Raw genomic sequence first — 19119 nt, forward strand, 5'->3', positions numbered from 1 at the left:
ATCAAAGGCAGCTCCACTGTATAGCTGTTTTGACAAAATAGCTAATAATAAAATAGTTTTGCAACTGATTATTTTGGGGTTAAATAAAAGACAGCTAACAACAAAAATCTCGACATCAGTGATTTAAGGTAAATGTTATTTTGTTGGAGATGGAGGCAAAAAATAAGAAAACAATTTGATTCATTTGGGGAATCTGGCTGAAGATTACTGGTCTTAAGTTTAACCAACAGTGGAAGATTTTAACACCCAGCACATCATCTACCCTCTTCATTAGGAATAACTGGATACTAACAGAAGGCACCCATGACATTCATCTTAGGAAGAACTGTTTACATTTATAAAATGAATTAAAAAAGGCAAAATAAAAAATACTATCCAAGGACTGTAATAAAAATATTCTAAAACAATTTGCTAAGTTTAAAAACCCAGCCAAAAACTAATTATCAGTGAGTGCACCCCTCCAGAAGATTAAATACTAATGAAGAAAAACAAATTCATGTAATTCCGGAGATCAGAAATCATGATCTTCTTGTAAGTAGTATGTTTTTTATTAATCTTTTATGGTTGAAAACTAGCTCTAAAAAAGAACTGAGAATATGTCCGCTTGGCATTTCTTTTTAGTCTGAAAGTCTCCTCTTAAAAAAAAAAAAAAAAAAGCAATACTTCCTCCCAATACAGCACCTTTCTCATAACTGATCTTTGTCCAAAATTAGGAGCAGTTTCTCCAGAAAAAGCCAACAGTACACAAGATACAGTATTTCTTTATAGATTTTTTAAACAAGAGCATGACAACATTAATGAAGTGTTTAATACAAGAAAATAAATGTTGTAACTTAAAACAAACTGTTTTGTTTAATCTCTTATTTTTTTTTGATTCTATACTAGATGACCACTATTCTTAAAGCTTAGAATAAATTGGGAATACAAGTCAAAACCAGAGCCTAATTAAATAAAATGGAACACCAAAAATCTTGGTTTGACAATAAACTCAACAACACAGTTTAAATTAATTGGGAAAATTTTAATCAATAAGCATCAAACACACTTCACATTGGGAACTGCAATACTGAAATTGTGACATTTTAAATATTTTCCTCAAAGAAGGTTAGTGATTATCTTTTTCCTGGGAAACATGGAAATGCAACTATAACATTAATGTGGCCAGTCTAGGTCACTATGTTTTAGTTAATGCTAATATTTAAACAGATATTCACATTCCATGTCTACAATAAGGTAGACTGTGAACTACCTGTATTGCTGAATTTTGGCCAAAATTCCATGAGATAATTTAGAGGAACGTCAAATTTCTGAAGTGCAAACTCATAAAATTTCACATTTCGATCACTTTTTTGCTTCAATTGCATCTGACTCAACAACACAGGCAAGTTTTCTTTCCTAATTACTTGGAAAAATATTTCTCCAATAAGTCCTGTGTCTTCTCTACTATGGATTGTTTTTAAGATATCAGCTCTGTGGTTAGTTTCCCACAGTTGATAAAAATCTATCAAAAACACCATAATATACAATTAGCAAGGGAAAAGGTTGTTTTTCTAAGGCTGCAGGAACAGGAAAGAAATAGCACTTCTTATTTGTATAAGCACACACCTTTTAAATCTAGTCATACTGCATAAATCCAATATAGTATTCAAAAGTTCTATAAAAATGAACCAAAGATACTTATTTACTTCCACTGCTCCAAGAGTCAAACATTAGATCTGCATGAGAGTTGCACTGTAGCCATTTGCTGGTCCGATTGAAGAGTTCAAAGTCCTTTTTGTTATTTGGCCCAATGATGTCTACATCCCAGATAAATTCAGTTCAAAAAACGGAAATTAGGGCGAAGACTCCGTATAACAAAGCACAAGGATATGCTACTAGAAGCTGCTGTCCTTCCATGGCTAATGCAGAAATAAAAATTTTGGAAGCAGAAAAACTACACCATCCAATAATTCCAGCAGTAAGAATGATTCCTACCATTCCTCTGTAACAGACAAAGAAAATGGAGAGCGGAGAGAAAAAGCAGAAGATGAGATTAGTTATGTAAGAGTACTAACATTACCAATTCTTAAGTACTTAAAAATTAAATCACATGTAGACGTCTATAGAAATAACCAAGATCTTTCTTCAAATGCTGATGTATCTCAGTTAATTCAATTATTTCATGTGATAAAAAGCTTATCTGTAACATATTTTGCTTCTTAATATAGCACAATTTCTCAAACTTGGCAGCACTGACATTTGGCCTGTGTGTGCTTCTGCTGTAAGGGCTGTTCTGTTCATCATTAGGACATTCAGCAGCATCCCTGGCCTCTAGCCATAAAATACCCATTGTACCTCTGCCCCTCCAGAGTTCTGATAACTAAAATTGTCTCCAGACATTGCAAAGTATCCCCTGGTAGCAAAACTGCCCCTGGCTGGAAAACACTGTTTTAGTAGAAACATTGTCTTTAAAATTCAAATATAAACATATCAATTTTAACAAATGAGAAGAGTGAAGCAGTTTCTACACTGAAAATCTGAAGCATTTTCATCCAAAACAGGGACACTATAAGGCCATCACCCTTTCAAATCTCTAGTATCAGTTGATACATACTCTTCTGCTATGCCTTCTTTTCCACTCTAGGTATAACAAAGCTCAATCTTTCCTCATGTCTAGCACTAGCCAGAACGAGGGGACTGAACTACTGAGACAGCATCTGTCCACTGGCCATGAGAAGCAACTTCATGAGCAGTAATATATACCTCTCTCTTTAATCCTTACTTAAAAGTATTATTTTAAAATAACACAACTTTAAAGCTGTGTACAAGGATATTTGAGAACACAGTAGGCTAGAAACAGTCTCTTGACATAAAAAGTTCCAGTTTTAGTTAAGAAGCTACTAAATAGAGAATATGCATTTATTATTCATTCACTTAGTATATGCCTGATATAGTTAAGAAATAAGATATTAAAAAAATTAAAGAGAAGGTAAGTATAATTTTAACAACCTGATCTCTTCCATGCAATATTTAGGTTAACAATCACCTCTGTTCAATTTGTTTATGGACACTGGTAAGTTTACCTAAAACTAGTAAAATTCCTTATTATATGGAAAGACATGGTATAAATGATTTTTAAATTTATTCTCACTTCCATTATTCATCACTGAAAAGTATGTAACACAGTCTTCATTTATAACAGCCACTATCTGTTTGTTGAATCAGTGATTTACCTCAAATTGATAGTGAACTAAATTCTATTACACAGAATTGGTCAATCAACTCCCAAAATAAAGATCAGTACTTACTGCAAAGAAAATATCACTGCGAAGCTGGAAAGCAGGATCATAGGAAGAAGACAATATCCAAGGACACTTGCCACACAACCAAATGAAACACCAGTCATACTCATTAAGTTTAATAAACAAAACATTCCTAGGCATCCAATTGCACTGATTCCATATACGTAGCCAAACTGGATTTTGCCAGCCTATGGGTAACAAAAAGATGACATGTTAGAGGGCAAAGAAAGTTACTCTGGGCTTCTTTCACCTAAAATGGTACTTGTAGAAGATATTTAATTTGTGAGGATTAAAATCCACAGAGGTATCTATTCTTTATGTAGTGAAGTAAAACAGTGAGCAGACTGCCTTTTATATGTTTCTTAAGAAATTTAAAGTACCCACCTCTCAACACGCAGATATTCAGGATTTCATTTTCTAGCTACCATTTGAGTTTGGCATAGAATTCAACAAATAAAGATATAAAACCATTGTAGAATCACCTCAAGTCATAGATTTCTAAAAATAAATATGGCCGATTTTAAGCAAATAAACTACCAAAACAAGATGGAAAGTCATTCAAATATTTGGATAGTAGCTAATATCACTTGAATACACCCAACTCCACCAAAATTGCCCTGAAACAACTTATTTTCATTGGTAGATATAGTCATAATCATTTTAACAGCAAAAATAATTTCATCGACTTTGCTGCTGCTGCTGTGTCACTTCAGTCATGTCCAACTCTGTGCGACCCCAGAGATGGCAGCCCACCAGGCTCCCCCGTCCCTGGCATTCTCCAGGCAAGAACACTGGAGTGGGTTGCCATTTCCTTCTCCAATGCGTGAAAGTGAAAAGCAAAAGTGAAGTCGCTCAGTCGTGTCTGACTCTTAGCGACTCCATGGACTGCAGCCTACCAGGCTCCTCTGTCTGTGGGATTTTCCAGGCAAGAGTACTGGAGTGGGGTGCCACTGCCTTCTCCGATCATTGATTTTATATGGGTGTTAAAAGAATTAGGAGAAAGGAAGCCAGGATAAGCAGGGAGCCAGGGTTCTGTGAGGAGGGGAGGAAAAAAGTGATTAACTCCTGGGTAAGAGGAATATAATGGAAGATATTTTCTTCTTTCATTATTTTTCCAAATTGGTGGTTGCTTTATACAGTTCTCTGACAAACAAGCAAAAACTTTAAAAATGTTCTGCTCTTACAAAAGACATCACTAAACAATCTTAGGACAATAAACATGAGCTTAATTGGAGTTAGTACTCTTAGTCATGCTACGTGAACAAACAGTGTATTTAGGTCATGCTATCACTAAAATCAGTCTGCAAAAAAGCCTTTAAAAAGTTCTGGTTTGTCACCCATCTGACATATGAAACTCAATTATGAAAATACCTCTACAGATTACATTAATGGAAAACTCCCTGGGATTTCTGTTAGAATCAATACTTATTTGTAAATATCTGATTAAGAGTATAGAAGTTTAAAAAGGTTTATTAATAATAATAAAATCTGACACTGGGTACAATGCATTAAAACTCTGAATACTATATTCAAAATACTTTGAACAGTATTCTCATATAACCTGTCTTAATCTCCAAAACAATCTTGTTAGGTGGTTATTTATCAGAGGGAAGTGAAGGGTGAAATCAAGGGCAGATTAGACGCACTGAGTTCATGCCTAGCTTTTCTGACTAAAAGTTCCATCTTTAATTCATTATATTGTTTATTTCTTCTAATTCAGAAGCGGACATAAGATAAAATAAAACAAACATTAACAATTATATTTACAATTTCTCATTTTCAATATGCTCCAATATTCTTAGAGAGATGAGAGAGACTAAAAGTTGCTGTCTTTTATCAATTCATTAAATATTAAAATAATATATAAGAAAGATCAGCACTTATGCAACAAAACTCTACTCAAGGGCAACTTAAAAAAAAAGGAATTCTGATGAGTGACTAAAGCCACATGTTATTTATTAACAATTTTCCCTAATAATTGGACCACTTATTGGACCAAGAAATGATTTCTAAATATACCATATTATCAATAGTGAAGTGACGAATTTGTATAAACTTAAACAACTCGATACCTTTTAAGACACATTAAAACTTGATGTAAAAGAAGAGTCTTAATAAAGGCTCTTGGTGGAATATTTAAATTCCATTCTTTAATCTCACACTGAGAGCTCCAACTAGAATCTTACCAGTAACAATGTAGCTCCAAAAGCAAGGCAAAAAACCATTGGTCCTGCCAAATCAGTCTCATTCATGATGCTGCCATCTGCTACTTTCAAGGGGTGTAAAACTGTGAGTGTTTTTTGCCAGATGTGGTCAAAATTGATACCCAATTCTAAATAAAAAGAAAAAAGGAAAGTCAATCAGGATTTGTGATACACTTTCAGTTTACCAGAGTTTATACTGTAACAGGGTGAAAAACAAAAAGAAACAACCAGTATCAAAAAAGTGATCTAGCAACATCAGATATTATTTTAGTGAGTCCTCAATCAGTCTTTACTGATTACGGTGCTTATTCCACAAATATCAAATCTCTGGTTTGGTGTTAGAAAAAGGTAAGGACATAATGAATCAGACACTCTGAGCTAGGCCTTTATAGCATAGAATACAGAGACAGCATTCATAGTAAGGGGCTCTATACCTGGGGCTTCAGAAACACAGGAGGCCCTGCAAAAACGTATACAAAACTATGTCTTCTCTGTATATATGTGCATTTTTCTGAGAAGAGTATGCATAGCTTTCACTGGACTTCCGAAGGGTATCTGATCTCCCCCAAAATTTTTAGAACTATTGCTTTTTGGGTCTGGAGATACAGTTTGAAAAACACCGTACACTGATGTTACTAGCTCTATCAGTTTGTTTTCATGCAGAACAGTCAATACCATGCTATTTCCTCTCATTTCTTCCACTGATAGAATTGCATCAATAATCTAAAGTAAAAGTTACTCTGCTCACATACTGACATACTTTATTATCACTATATAAAGATCTATTAAAAAAAGTCTGGTTCTCTCTGGCTCAGTGTTATTCGAAATGAGTCACTTAGTAGAAACTTTTTTCCTACAGCCTTATTCTTTTAAAGACAAGAGGAACTTCTTCAAACAAAGATTTACTTTCAGCATCTGGATATTATAGAGTACTATCAAGAGTTGCAACCGACTGTACCTTCTAATAAAGGTGGTTCATCCTCAAAGTTGTTTCCATAGAATGGCTGAGGTGTAGTTGGAGTATATGCCTGAGTTGGCTGGAAAATCTGCCCGGTGTATGGCTGTTGTGGCTGCATCATGTCTGCGGGGACAAACTGGCCTTGGTGCGAGTAGTCATAGCCAGCATACTGTCTAAAAAGCCAAGTAAAGTTACATGTCTCAGAATTATGTCAACATCCAAATCTGATATCCCTGATAGGCGCAGAAATATGTCATGCAATTTCCAGAATATCTACTTTGGCAGATTTTATAAATCATGGTTGAAATTAACTACTAAGATCAAGCTAATTATCTACAATAAGACAGATGGGTCATGGTGGAGAGTTCTGACAAAATGTGGTCCACTGGAGAAGGGAATGGCAAGCTACTTTAGTATTCTTGCCTTGAGAACCCCGTGAACAGTACGAAAAGGCAAAAAGATAGAACACTGAAAGAGGAACTCCCCAGGTCGGCAGGTGCCCAACATGCTACTGGAGATTGGTGGAGAAATAACTCCACAAAGAATGAAGAGACAGAGCCAAAGCAAAAACAACACCCAGTTGTGGATGTGACTGGTGATGGAAGCAAGGTCCAATGCTGTAAAGAGCAATATCGCATAGAAATCTGGAATGTTAGGTCCATGAATCAAGGCAAATTTGAAGTAGTCAAACAGGAGATGGCAAGAGTGAACATTGACATTTTAGGAATCAGCTAACTAAAATGAACTGGAATGGGTGAATTTACATCAGATGAGCATCATATCTACTACTGTGGGCAAGAATCCCTTAGAGGAAATGGAGTAGCTATCATACTCAACAAGAGTCTGAAATGCAGTACTTGGATGCAGTCTCAAAAACAACAGAATGATCTCTGTTCATTTCCAAGCCAAACCATTCAATATCATGGTAATCCAAGTCTATGTCCAGACCAGTAATGCTGAAGAAGCTGAAGTTGAAAGGTTCTATGAAGACCTAAAAGACCTTCTAGAACTAACACCCCCAAAAGATGTCCTTTTCATTATCAGTTCAGTTGCTCAGTTGTGGCCGACTCCTCGCAACCCCATGAATCACAGCACGCCAGGCCTCCCTGTCCATCACCATCTCTCGGAGTTCACGCAAACACATGTCCATCGAGTTCGTGATGCCATCCAGCCATCTCATCCTCAGTCGTCCCCCTTTCCTCCTGCCCCCAATCCCTCCCAGCATCAGAGTCTTTTCCAGTGAGTCAACTCTTCGCAAGAGGTGGCCAAAGTACTGGAGTTTCAGCTCTAGCATCATTCCTTCCAAAGAACACCCAGGGCTGACCCCCCCTTAGAATGGACGGGTTGGATCCCCTTGCAACCAAGGGACTCTCAAGAGTCTTCTCCAACACCACATTTCAAAAGCATCAATTCTTCGGTGCTCAACTTTCTTCACAGTCCAACTCTCACATCCATACATGACCACTGGAAAAACCACAGCCTTGACTAGACAGACCTTTGTTGGCAAAGTAATGTCTCTGCTTTTCAATATGCTATCTAGGTTGGTCATAACTTTCCTTCCAAGGAGTAAGCGTCTTTTAATTTCATGGCTGCAATCATCATCTGCAGTATTTTTGGAGCCCCAATAAATAAAGTCTGACACTGTTTCCACTGTTTCCCCATCTATTTCCCAGAAGTGATGGGACCAGATGCCATGATCTTCGTTTTCTGAATGTTGAGCTTTAAGCCAACTTTTTCACTCTCCTCTCTGACTTTCATCAAGAGGCTCTTTAGTTCCTCTTCACTTTCTGCCATAAGGGTGGTGTCATCTGCATATCTGAAGTTATTGAGATTTCTCCCGGCAATCTTGATTCCAGCTTGTGCTTCTTCCAGCCCAGCGTTTCTCATGATGTACTCTGCATATAAGTTAAATAAGCAGGGTGACAATATATGGCCTTGATGTACTCCTTTTTCTATTTGGAAACAGTCCGCTGTTTCACGTGCAGTTTTAACTGTTGCTTTCTGACCTGCATATAGGTTTCTCAAGAGGCAGGTCAGGTGGTCTGTATTCCCATCTCTTTCAGAACTTTCCACAGTTTATTGGGATCCACACGGTCAAAGGCTTTGGCATAGTCAATAAAGCAGAAATAGATGTTTTTCTGGAACTCTCTTGCTTTTTCAATGATCCAGCAGATGCTGGCAATTTGATCTCTGGTTCCTCTGCCTCTTCTAAAACCAGCTTGAACATCTGGAATTTCACAGTTCACGTATTGCTGAAGCCTGGCTAGGAGAATTTTGAGCATTACTTTACTAGCATGTGAAAGTGAAAGTGAAGTTGCTTAGAGATGAGTGCAATTGTGTGGTAGCTTGAGCACTCTTTGGCATTACCTTTCTTTGGGACTGGAATGAAAGGTGACTTTTTTCAGTCCCATGGCCACTGCTCAATTTTCCAAATTTGCTGGCATATTGAGTGAAGCACTTTCACAGCATCTTTCAGAATTTGGACTAGAATGCAAAAGTAGGAAGTCAAGAAACACCTGGAGTAATAGGCAAATTTGGCCTTGGAGTACACAATAAAGCAGGGAAAAGGCTCATAGAGTTCTGCCAAGAGAATGCAATTATCATAGCAAACACTCTCTTCCAACAACACAAGAGAATGCTCTACACATGGACATCACCAGATGGTCAACACTGAAATCAGACTGATGAGATTGTTTGTAGCCAAAGATGAAGAAGCTCTATACAGTTTGCAAAAACAAGACACGGAGCTGACTGTGGCTCAGACCATGAATTCCTTATTGGCAAATTCAGACTGCAACTGAAGAAAGTAAGAGAAACCACTAGACCACTCAGGTATGACCTAAGTAAATTCCCTTACAATTATACAGTGGAAGTGGGAAATAGATTTAAGGGACTAGATCTGATAGACAGAGTGCCTGATGAACTACGGATGGAGGTTCATGACACTGTACAGGTGACAGGGACCAAGACCATCCTCAAGAAAAAGAAATGCAGAAAAGCAAAGTGGCTCTCTGAGGAGGCCTTACAAATAGCTGAGAAAAGAAGAGAAGCGAAAAGCAAAGGAGAAAAGGAAAGATATACCCATTTGAAAGCAGAGTTCCAAAGAATAGCAAGAAGAGACAAGAAAGCCTTCCTCTGTGATCAATGCAAGGAAATAGAGGAAAACAACAGAATGGGAAAGACTAGAGATCTCTTTAAGAAAATGAGAGATACCAAGGGAACATTTCATGCAAAGATGGGCTTAATAAAGGACAGAAATGGCATGGACCTAACAGAAGCAGAAGACATTAAAAGAGGTGGCAAGAATACACAGAAGAACTGTACAAAAAGATTTTCAAGGCCCAGATAATCACGATGGTGTGATCACTCACTTAGAACCAGACATCCGGGAATGTGAAGTCAAGTGTGCCTTAGGAAGCATCACTATGAACAAAGCTAGTGGAGGTGATGGAATTCCAGTTGAGCTATTTCAAATCCTACAAGATGATGCTGTGAAAGTGCTGCACCCAATATGCCAGCAAATTGGGAAAACTCAGCAGTGCCCACAGGACTGGAAAAGGTCAGTTTCCATTCCAATGCCAAAGAAAGGCAATGCCAAAGAATGTTCAAACTACCACATAAATGCAGTTATCTCACATGCTAGTAATGATCAAAATTCTCCATGCCAGGGTTCAACAGGACATGAACTGTGAAATTCCAGATGTTCAAGGTGGTTTTAGAAAAGGCAGAGGAACCAGAGATCAAATTGCCTACATCTGCTGGATCATCAAAAAAGCAAAAGAGTTCCAGAAAAACATCTACTTCTGCTTTATGGACTATGCCAAAGCCTTTGACTGTGTGGATTGCAACCAACTGTGGAAAATTTGAGACGGGAATACCTGACCACCTAACCTGCCTCTTGAGAAATATGTATGCAAGTCAAGAAGCAACAGTTAAAACTGGACATGGAACAACAGACTGGTTCCAAATAGGGAAAGGAGTACATTAAGGTTGTATATTGTGACCCTGCTTATTTAACTTATATGCAGAGTACAACATGAGGAATGCTGGGCTGGAGGAAGCACAAGCTGAAATCAAGATTGCTGGGAGAAATATTAATAATCTCAGATATGCAGATGATACCATCTTATGGCAGGAAGCAAAGAACTAAAGAGCCTCTTGATGAAAGAGGAGAGTGAAAAAGGTGCCTTAAAACTCAACATTCAGAAAACTAAGATCATGGCATCCAGTCCCATCACTTCATGGCAAATAGATGGGGCAACAGTGGAAAGAGTGGCAGACTTTACTGTTTGAGGCTCCAAAATCACTGCAGATGGTGACTGCAGCCATGAAATAAAAAAGATGCTTACTCCCTGGAAGGAAAGTTATGACCAACCTAGAGAGCATATTAAAAAGCAGAGACATTACTTTGTCAACAAAGGTCCGTCTAGCCAATGCTACGGTTTTTCCTGTGGTCATGTATGGATGTGAGAGTTGGACTATAAAGAAAGCTGAGTGCTGAAGAATGGATGATTTTGAATATGTTATTTTTTGGAAGTGCATCAGTGTCTTTAAGAACAATCATCGATTTCAAACAGTGAAAAATAGGAAGCATCTTTCTTGTGAAAGCTTTCTGAATATAACAGAACATAATTAAAGCACCTTGCATTTGAATAGTTCTTTTAATTTTTTTAAGTAAATGTACACTTATCTCTGTTGGTATGTACTGTAACAAATCTTACTCTGTAGAAGCAGACCTTGGTATGGCTTTTTTAGTGACGCAAATAACAGAAGAATATTGAAGCGGAACAGAATAATATTGAAGCAATAGCTTTTAATGATCTGTTTCATCATGTTCTGGAAAAATATGACCTATCTATCAGTAGGACTAATCCAACTACACAGTAAGAAAGAAAGAAGAAATTATTTTAAAGGTAAGACATTTTAAAAATGAGAGCTGAGATGCCTTAGAGATCTTTTAGTCTCTAATTCTCTTTAAAAATTTATAGTCGCTTTTTCAAAAACATAAAAACCTAATGACCTCATTATTACTTGAGATTTTAAAGTTAAATCTAATTTTTAAATTAACTGAACATCTTGATTAAAAGCAAATCAAAGGTGGAATTCCTTGGTGATACAGTGGCTGGGAGTTTCACCTGCCAGTGCAGAGGATACTGGGCTCGATCCCTGGTCTGGGAAGACTGAATGTGCTGAAGAGCAACTAGGCCCACAGGCCTCGACTGCTGAGCCCAAGTGCGCCACAGCTCCTGAAGCCCGTATGCCTAGGGCCTGTGTTCTGCAACCAGAGAAGCCGCCTCAGTAAGACGTCCGTGCACTGCAACAGAGAGTAACTCCTGCTCGCTGCAACTAGTGAATGCCTACTTGCAACAACGAAGATCCAATGCAACCAAAAATTAATTTAAAAAACCAATTAATTAATTAAAATTTCAACTACACATAGCTCGTATTCTTTTATCATGCTAGTCCAATACACGCTTAAAAATACTATTTATTTTTCTGGCTATAAAAATATTGATAGAATGCACTGCAGCAATATTTTAATGGCAAAAAAACAGAAACCAAAATAATATAAATATATATCTGTAACTACACTGTGACATGGGCATAGATTACTATGCATCTGTTAAACAGAATGAGGCGGTTTTGTAGGTACTCGAAAGAAATGATAATCAAAAACATTTAGTGGAGAAGAATAAAACCTAATATTCAGGAACTTCTCTGGTGGTCCAGGGGTTAAAGACTCCCGTGCAGGTTCAAACCTCTCGTCCTCGTCAGGGAACTAAGAGCCTGCATGCCATGTAGTGTGGCCAAAAAACGCACAAATAAATAAATACAAATTTTAAAACAGAGAAAAACTGAAAGGCAGAATAGTATGCATCATATGTATCCACTGTGACTATGCTTTTTAGACTATATACGCACATCTAGGTATATGTGTTTTATATACATATACATTATATACACAATTATATAGGTAAAGGGACCCAAAAACAGGTGAAGTAAGACACTTAATTTTCAGATTATAATCTTTTGTACCTTTAAAAATCCTATATAGTTATTATTTGTTGAAATTCATTAACTCTGTTATATGTAATATATAGCTACTGAAATTTCCCAAAACATACATAATAACTTTCTGAATAGTACTGTGTAAAGTGTTTAATGTGAACTGCCTCACATTATTCTCACTACTCTAGAAGGTTAATTTTATCATCCTCTTCATTACCAAAATGTGTAAACTGATATTTGGGTTAAAATGATTTGTCCACAAATGATCTGTGCAAGGATTCAAAACCAGACTTTCTAATTTCAGTAGCTAGCTCTTATAACAACTGTAATAAAAATCACCTTCAAATCCTACCTGACATCAACATCTGTTATTTTTTTTTTCTGCATATGGATTTCCCCAGTCATTTTGGTATGCAAATACCTTGATTACTATTTATTTACCTACTTACTTAAACACACACACACAACCCCCAGGGGGCTAGCTGGCTGAATTAGGGTAAGAACTCACATCTTCTAATTTAGTAGAACACGCTATAGTGCCATCTCTCTAAGGATGTATCATAAATTCACCTTAGAGTTCATGGAACAAGTAGAAAAGCTCCATATGGAGGTTTGTACCATCTGCATAAACGGACTGTATTTTATTCTCTTTCTCCAGGGAGAGAAAGACAGAGAATATAAATATGCATGCAAGAGAAAAAACAAAAAGAATGACATAAACCCATGGTTCTCAAACTCTTTGATCTTAGAACCCATTATACTCTTAAAATTTGTTATTGAGAACTGAAATTTTTTATGTGGGTAATATCTATCAATATTTTTTCATTTTAGAAATTAAAACAGAAATGTTTGAAATACTTGTTAATGTTAAAGTAAGATTAAATCTATTATATATTACCATAAACTTTTTTAAATGAAAAAGCTATTTTTCAATACAGCTGAAAATTCTTATATCTGCCTCTGTATTCCTTCTGTTGTGTGATGTACCATTTAGTTGAAGTATCTGAAGAAAATCTAGTGTTGCAGACATGTGGTTGGAAAATAGAGTGTTTTCATAATCTTTTTAGATTATCATTAATATTCTTTCTGATACATCAAAGCACAGAGCAAAGTGATAGTTTTTTAAACTTACCTTGCAATGTGGCAACTGGAAAGAATGCTAATGAACTGTCTTGTACTTTGACTGGATCCTTTCTTTATTCATATATAGTTTTGTAACATCATGCACTGGCCATTTAGAAAATATTAATGAGAGTTATACAGATGTTCCAAATATAGACTCACTTAATATGAAATATATGTATATAAATCATATTTGTTAATATCATCACTGCTCTCATCAGAAAATAATTACTGGGAAGCTGACAATTTCACAGTGATGGATACAAGTTTTTCAAAATGCTTATTTTTGCCTGAAAATGTGAATCTGATCATTGGCCCCACATACTGTCAACTGCTTTCCTTGAAGTAACAGGTCACTTCACTCATTTTTTGAGAAATTATTCAAGTCTGAAGAACCATAGTTTGTCTGTCAGATGTTCTTTCCAAAAAAAGGTTTCCGTGAAAAGGTGGCTGATTCAGCTTGTGACTCAAACTGCACAGGTGCTTTTCCTAGAGATAATTATTATACTTTAGTATGAAGTAGAAGTGCTTTAGAACTGTTTCCCATTTTGTCACATAGAATATTTTTAAAATGTATGTTGTCAAGGGTCAGGATTTAAAACAATAATTCTTACAGCTTCACCAAGGACATCTTTAAATGAAATGGCTTCACTCACCCCCAACAAGTATGTGATGAAGAATACAATGATTACTAGAACAGTTTGATGCCACTGTCTTGATTCACATTTGGGTACCAGCAGTTTTACCAATCATCGCTTTTGCAACATCAGTGCAAATGCCAACACACCTAAAAAGGTATAAAATGTCTCACTGTGTGTGTGTTAACCATTCAGTCATGTCCGACTCTTTGTGACCCCATGGACTGTAGTCCTCCAGACTCCTCTGTCCATGGGGATTCTCCCGGCAAGAGTACTGGGGTGGGTAGCCATGTCCTTCTCCAGAGGATCTCCCCAACCCAGGAACTGAACCTGGGTCTCTGGCACTGCAGGCAGATTCTTCACCATCTGAGCCACCACAGAAGAGCAAAATGTCTCACTATTACAAAAATAGTTTTGATCTTTCAAAACCTCCTGGAAGGATCTCAAGGACACTCTGAGAGCTGTAGACAACACTTCAGAACCACTGATACAGACCCATAAATTTCATGTAAGGAAGAGAAATAATGCAAGCAAATAAGAGCTTTAAATGTGGCACTATTATTCCTCCATTAGATGAAAGACAATACCATGGAATTTTACACTTTCCCTTTTCTGGCAGGATCTGCTCAGGAAAATCCCTGACTCACTCCTACTCATTTTAAACTAAAACTTAATATGGTAGACATGACCTTTACAGACTAAATCAACACTTCTACAGCAGGAAAAGTAGATGAAACCAATGCTCTCATAACCACTCAGTATCAGCAACAAAGACAAAGCCTCTTAACATACTGGGTTGACAACTTAAGCTGATCAAAATCCATAGGTAGTCCATAAAGGTATTATCAGTTAAAGGAAGATAAAAAAATACTAGCTTTCAGTGCTTTAAAAATACACAGTTGGTATTTCTATGTATGTCATACACACATATATAATACAATGTCTAATAAGACATTCATAAACCTCAGCAGATTGAGATCAAAGGTCCTTTTACTTTTTGGGTTTATTTTTTCTTATATGAATGTAAAGTACCCGTAGTGGAAACTATGCAAAATGTTAAAGCTGACTTCATAGGGCAAATGTAGAACTATGAACTAATAATAACCCAAGTCAAACTTGAAGACAATCCAAGTCAGATTATATCTGAACCTGTATTTTCATCGATAGAGAGACAGAGAAAAGTTAGCTGATCTTTGTTACCCAGTTGACATAACAAAGTATTATTTAATAAACTGAGATAAACACAAAAATGTCATTAAGGGGCAGATCCAATTGAAGGCACATACAGAAGAGCTCAAGTATTCTTAAAGTTCAGAAACACTGAACTTTAGTCAGTTATTACTACTAACACACTAGTCTTATTTTTCTCAGCAATATCTATAAATTCATATTTATTAATTGGTAGTAACATTTATATAAGCACCTGGAATGAAACTTCTTTACAAGCACTGAAGCAACGCTTACCAGTGCATGACTTTTGTTGAGATGGAACTGTGAGGTTAGCAACAGCATATCTAAAACAACTGCTCCATGGAGAACTGAAGTGAGATGCTAAGTGTACAGGACGGTAAGTTACACCTTTAAGAGATGCTAACAAGGATAGAAAGGTAGAAACATAAGAAAGGCAGAGATACATTTTCACTTGAAATCTAAGTGGAATAATTCTGTTGAGTCTAAACAATATCACTGGTTAAAAATGCACCCAGGTCCACATACAGAGATAGGTTTTCCAAAGCCCTACTGCAGCACTCCAGCCATTCTTACATTCATCTGCCCTGCCATACACTGCTGCTGCAGGTCGCTTCAGTCGTGTCTGACTCTGTGCGAACCCATAGACGGCAGCCCACCAGGCTCCTCTGTCCCTGAAATTCTCCAGGCAAGAACACTGGAGTGGGTTGCCATTTCCTTCTCCAATGCATGAAAGTGAAAAGTGAAAGTGCAGTCGCTCACTCTTGTCCGACTCTTAGCTACCCCATAGACTCTATGTAGCCTACCAGGCTCCTCCATCCATGGGATTTCCCAGGCAAGAGTACTGGAGTGGGGTGCCACTGCCTTCTCCGTGTCATACACTGAACAATCACAAAAAATATATATTTAGGTAAATAAATGAATGGATATTTCTCAACAGATTTTCTCCAATCCTGACCAATTAACTGATAAAAAGAGATAAATCTTCAATGGTATTATATAAATTAGAATTTAACAGAAAGAAAAAACAGTAATTCAGAGATAGAGATTATTATTTACATGCGCACTTACACTGTTCATTCACTGTGTTAAGTTTTAGGGGAAAAAAGCTTTACAATGTACCAAAATAAGCAGATTCCAGGTTTCTTTTGTTTTTGCCTTTGTAAAAAGTATAGCCTATGCAAGACAAACCACACTGTGTTAATTTCAACACGACCTAGTACTAACGCTTCTTTCAGACTAGACACACACCCTTTACATGCCCTCATCCTGGGACAGTCTTCATGGTTTTTAATTCAGGGTCCATATGCACATCAGTTAATACATGAACTGTCTGAACGTTATACACACATTAACACAGATGTCTGACTGCAAACATGTATTTCTCAGAAACAGGCCCCTAGTTTGCTTCAGTTTCTCTAAAGGATCCTGGACCATCTAAAAATGGTTAAGTAACCCTGGTATAGGAAACTCTTTCACTAAAAGGGAGGCTGAGAAGATTAACCTTCAGGACCTAAGAAACTAAGATGGAAACGGCAACTCACTTCAGTGTCCTTGCCCGGGAGGTCCCATGGACAGAAGTGCCTGGCGCGCTACAGTCCATGGGGCTGTAAAGAGTTGGACATGACTGAAAGAATGAACACACACAAGAAACTAAGAATATGATGTCCTAGAAGAGACTGGTAAAAAGCCCTCCTTCCCCCCCCCCCCCCCCCCACCCCGGGCCAAACACCAGAAACTATGGAAAGAATACATTTTTTTGTTGTTGCTATTGTTTTTTTCAACAGTTCAGGAGTGGAAGGTTTTGAGTCTCTGACCCCGTGCCCCGCTCCTTTAATGTGCAACTGGAAAGTTGCGAGTACTGACTGACCAAAAGTTTCGGTGTGAGAAGTAATAAAAGTGATTATCAATTGCTATATGAAAACTACCTGGTGAATCATAGAAGGGAACTACACTGTTCAACAGTGTCGGTGCTTTCAGTTAACAATCGATATACTCTGAAAACTGGACTGATTTAACTACTAACGAAGCTGTCAAAAGATTTTAATTTTTAACTACTCTTGTGGTCTAAACAGCCTATCTCTAGTTACTTTACGCTCCTACCCATACCCTAAATGATGTTCAAATACTGTACTAGAAAAAGGTTCTTCAAACAATCTATTTTTCCACTCATGGCACATCTCAGTATTTTGCAGAAAATACCAAACTCTATAGAGGACAATGTCGTCCGACCCAAAGAAGTGTCAAGATCTCTCTGAAGGCAGGAAGATTATGAGACGTCACAGTCCTGATAAGCAACTTGTTCCCACATTCAGTCTAAGGCAGAACCAAACATTCAGGGTACATGTTTTCACTGCAATCTCGAAAAACAAATGGCCAAAGTTGAAATGTTACTTGCTATAGGGTACTCCACTTCCTCCATAATCGTAGGACTGCTGTGACTGGTCATCGATGCTGTAACTTGTCTGGTAGAAATCCGTGTTTAAATTATCAAAGCCTGACATTGCAAATGATCTGCAACAGAAAAATGGCAAAGACAGCTTATGCCTAAGGGCCTCCTGAATTCGATCCTGACACTTTACTTAAGCGAATACCCTCAGAAGGCGGCAAATAATTCTTCTAGAATTTAGGGTTGCAGCATTTGGAAGGTGGGTCGCGGGGTGGGGTGTGCTAAAGAAATGTCTCTAAGTCAAGGCCCAGGAAGACACCTCCACTTCGAGGGGCTGATAAGCCCTGGGTACGGGAGGGGCGGGGACACGGGAGGACGGGTTCTGTGGGGTCTAAAATACCAACAACAGCAAAGATGATTCGTCACGTCGGGATAGGGCTTCACAGCTGAAAACACGACAGCCTCTTTGCAAAATAAGGCCTGGGCCGGCCGGGAAAGCGCATAGTCTCGCAGGATCCGCGTCAACAAGGCCCGAAAGGGAGGGAGGGTCGGAGAGAAAGGACCCAGGCGCGGCGCCCACGAGCCGCCCTCCAGGTGCGGAGAGAAATCGAACATCATGCCACAGGACTGGGCACTCACCAAACGTGGAGGCAGCGGCGGCGGCGGTAACTCTGGTAGCCCCCCAAACCCCTCAAACTCAGCTAAGGACCCTGTACTGGACCGGTTGCTACGTGTCAGAAGAGCAAAGAACTGCTTCCGGGACACGCCCGCTCGCGCAGGCGTGCTGGCAGACTTTGGGCTCGGGCTGAAGGGCAGGGGGCGGGGTTGGTGGGGCGGCAAACACGATGTGGAGCATGCGCAGTATCGGCCAACTGACTCCCGCGGCGGACTTACGGGAAGAGGGGACAGCTTCTGGCAGCTTGGTTAGTGGTGGAGGCAGAAAGGCGCAAGCGCAGAATTGTTGCTTACTACTTCATTGGAATGACTGATGTTGAAGCTGAAACTCCAATACTTTGGCCACCTGATGCGAAGAACTGACTCATTTGAAAAGACCCTGATGCTGGGAAGGATCGAGGTCACGAGGAGAAGGGGACGATAGAGGATGAGATGGTTGGATGGCATCACCGACTTGATGGACATGGGTTTGGGTGGACTCCGGGAGTTGGTGATGGACACGGGGGCGTGGCGTGCTGCAGTCTATGGGGTCGCAAAGAGTCAGACACGACTGAGCGACTGAACTGAACTGAACTTCAGAATGAGAATTGCTTTGTAGACCTAGTGCCTGAGTGAAGGCATGGAAATACAGATACACACACTAACTCCAAATGAG

At 38.3% G+C, this 19119-nt stretch overlaps 1 protein-coding gene across 5 annotated transcripts; it reads right to left on the minus strand.

Annotated features, from left to right (window-relative positions):
• Nucleotides 1-1000: 1000 nt before the first annotated feature.
• YIPF5 (Yip1 domain family member 5) lies at nucleotides 1001-18544 on the minus strand. Of its 5 annotated transcripts, XM_060416540.1 has the most exons (7): nucleotides 18429-18544; nucleotides 13585-17914; nucleotides 11579-11718; nucleotides 6444-6616; nucleotides 5468-5613; nucleotides 3288-3469; nucleotides 1001-1981 (listed from the first exon to the last, which is right to left on the minus strand). In XM_060416540.1, exons 4-7 carry the CDS (start codon nucleotides 6562-6564, stop codon nucleotides 1819-1821), a joined length of 612 nt encoding a protein of 203 aa, XP_060272523.1. In that variant the 5' UTR covers nucleotides 6565-6616; nucleotides 11579-11718; nucleotides 13585-17914; nucleotides 18429-18544; the 3' UTR covers nucleotides 1001-1818. The 5 variants fall into 5 exon arrangements, with proteins under 5 accessions (XP_060272523.1, XP_004008964.1, XP_060272521.1 ...); XM_004008915.5 differs by lacking the exon at nucleotides 11579-11718 and having other exon boundaries at nucleotides 17795-17914; XM_060416538.1 differs by lacking the exon at nucleotides 11579-11718 and having other exon boundaries at nucleotides 16945-17914.
• Between the last annotated feature and the right edge of the window lie 575 nt (nucleotides 18545-19119).

This window comes from Ovis aries, chromosome 5, assembly GCF_016772045.2.
Source record: "Ovis aries strain OAR_USU_Benz2616 breed Rambouillet chromosome 5, ARS-UI_Ramb_v3.0, whole genome shotgun sequence".
NCBI lineage: Eukaryota > Metazoa > Chordata > Mammalia > Artiodactyla > Bovidae > Ovis > Ovis aries.

What these genes read in the sequence shown, in the direction of transcription:
- YIPF5 (XM_004008915.5), bottom strand. Translation starts at nt 17,904, where the DNA reads ATGTCAGGCTTTGATAATTTAAACACGGATTTCTACCAGACAAGTTAC. An exon ending in AGTGGAGTACCCTATAGCAA is followed by an intron (nt 6,617 to 17,794) that starts GTAACATTTCAA and finishes TTGGCTTTTTAG; the next exon opens with ACAGTATGCTGGCTATGACT. An exon ending in GCAGTGATATTTTCTTTGCA is followed by an intron (nt 1,982 to 3,287) that starts GTAAGTACTGAT and finishes TGTCTGTTACAG; the next exon opens with AGGAATGGTAGGAATCATTC.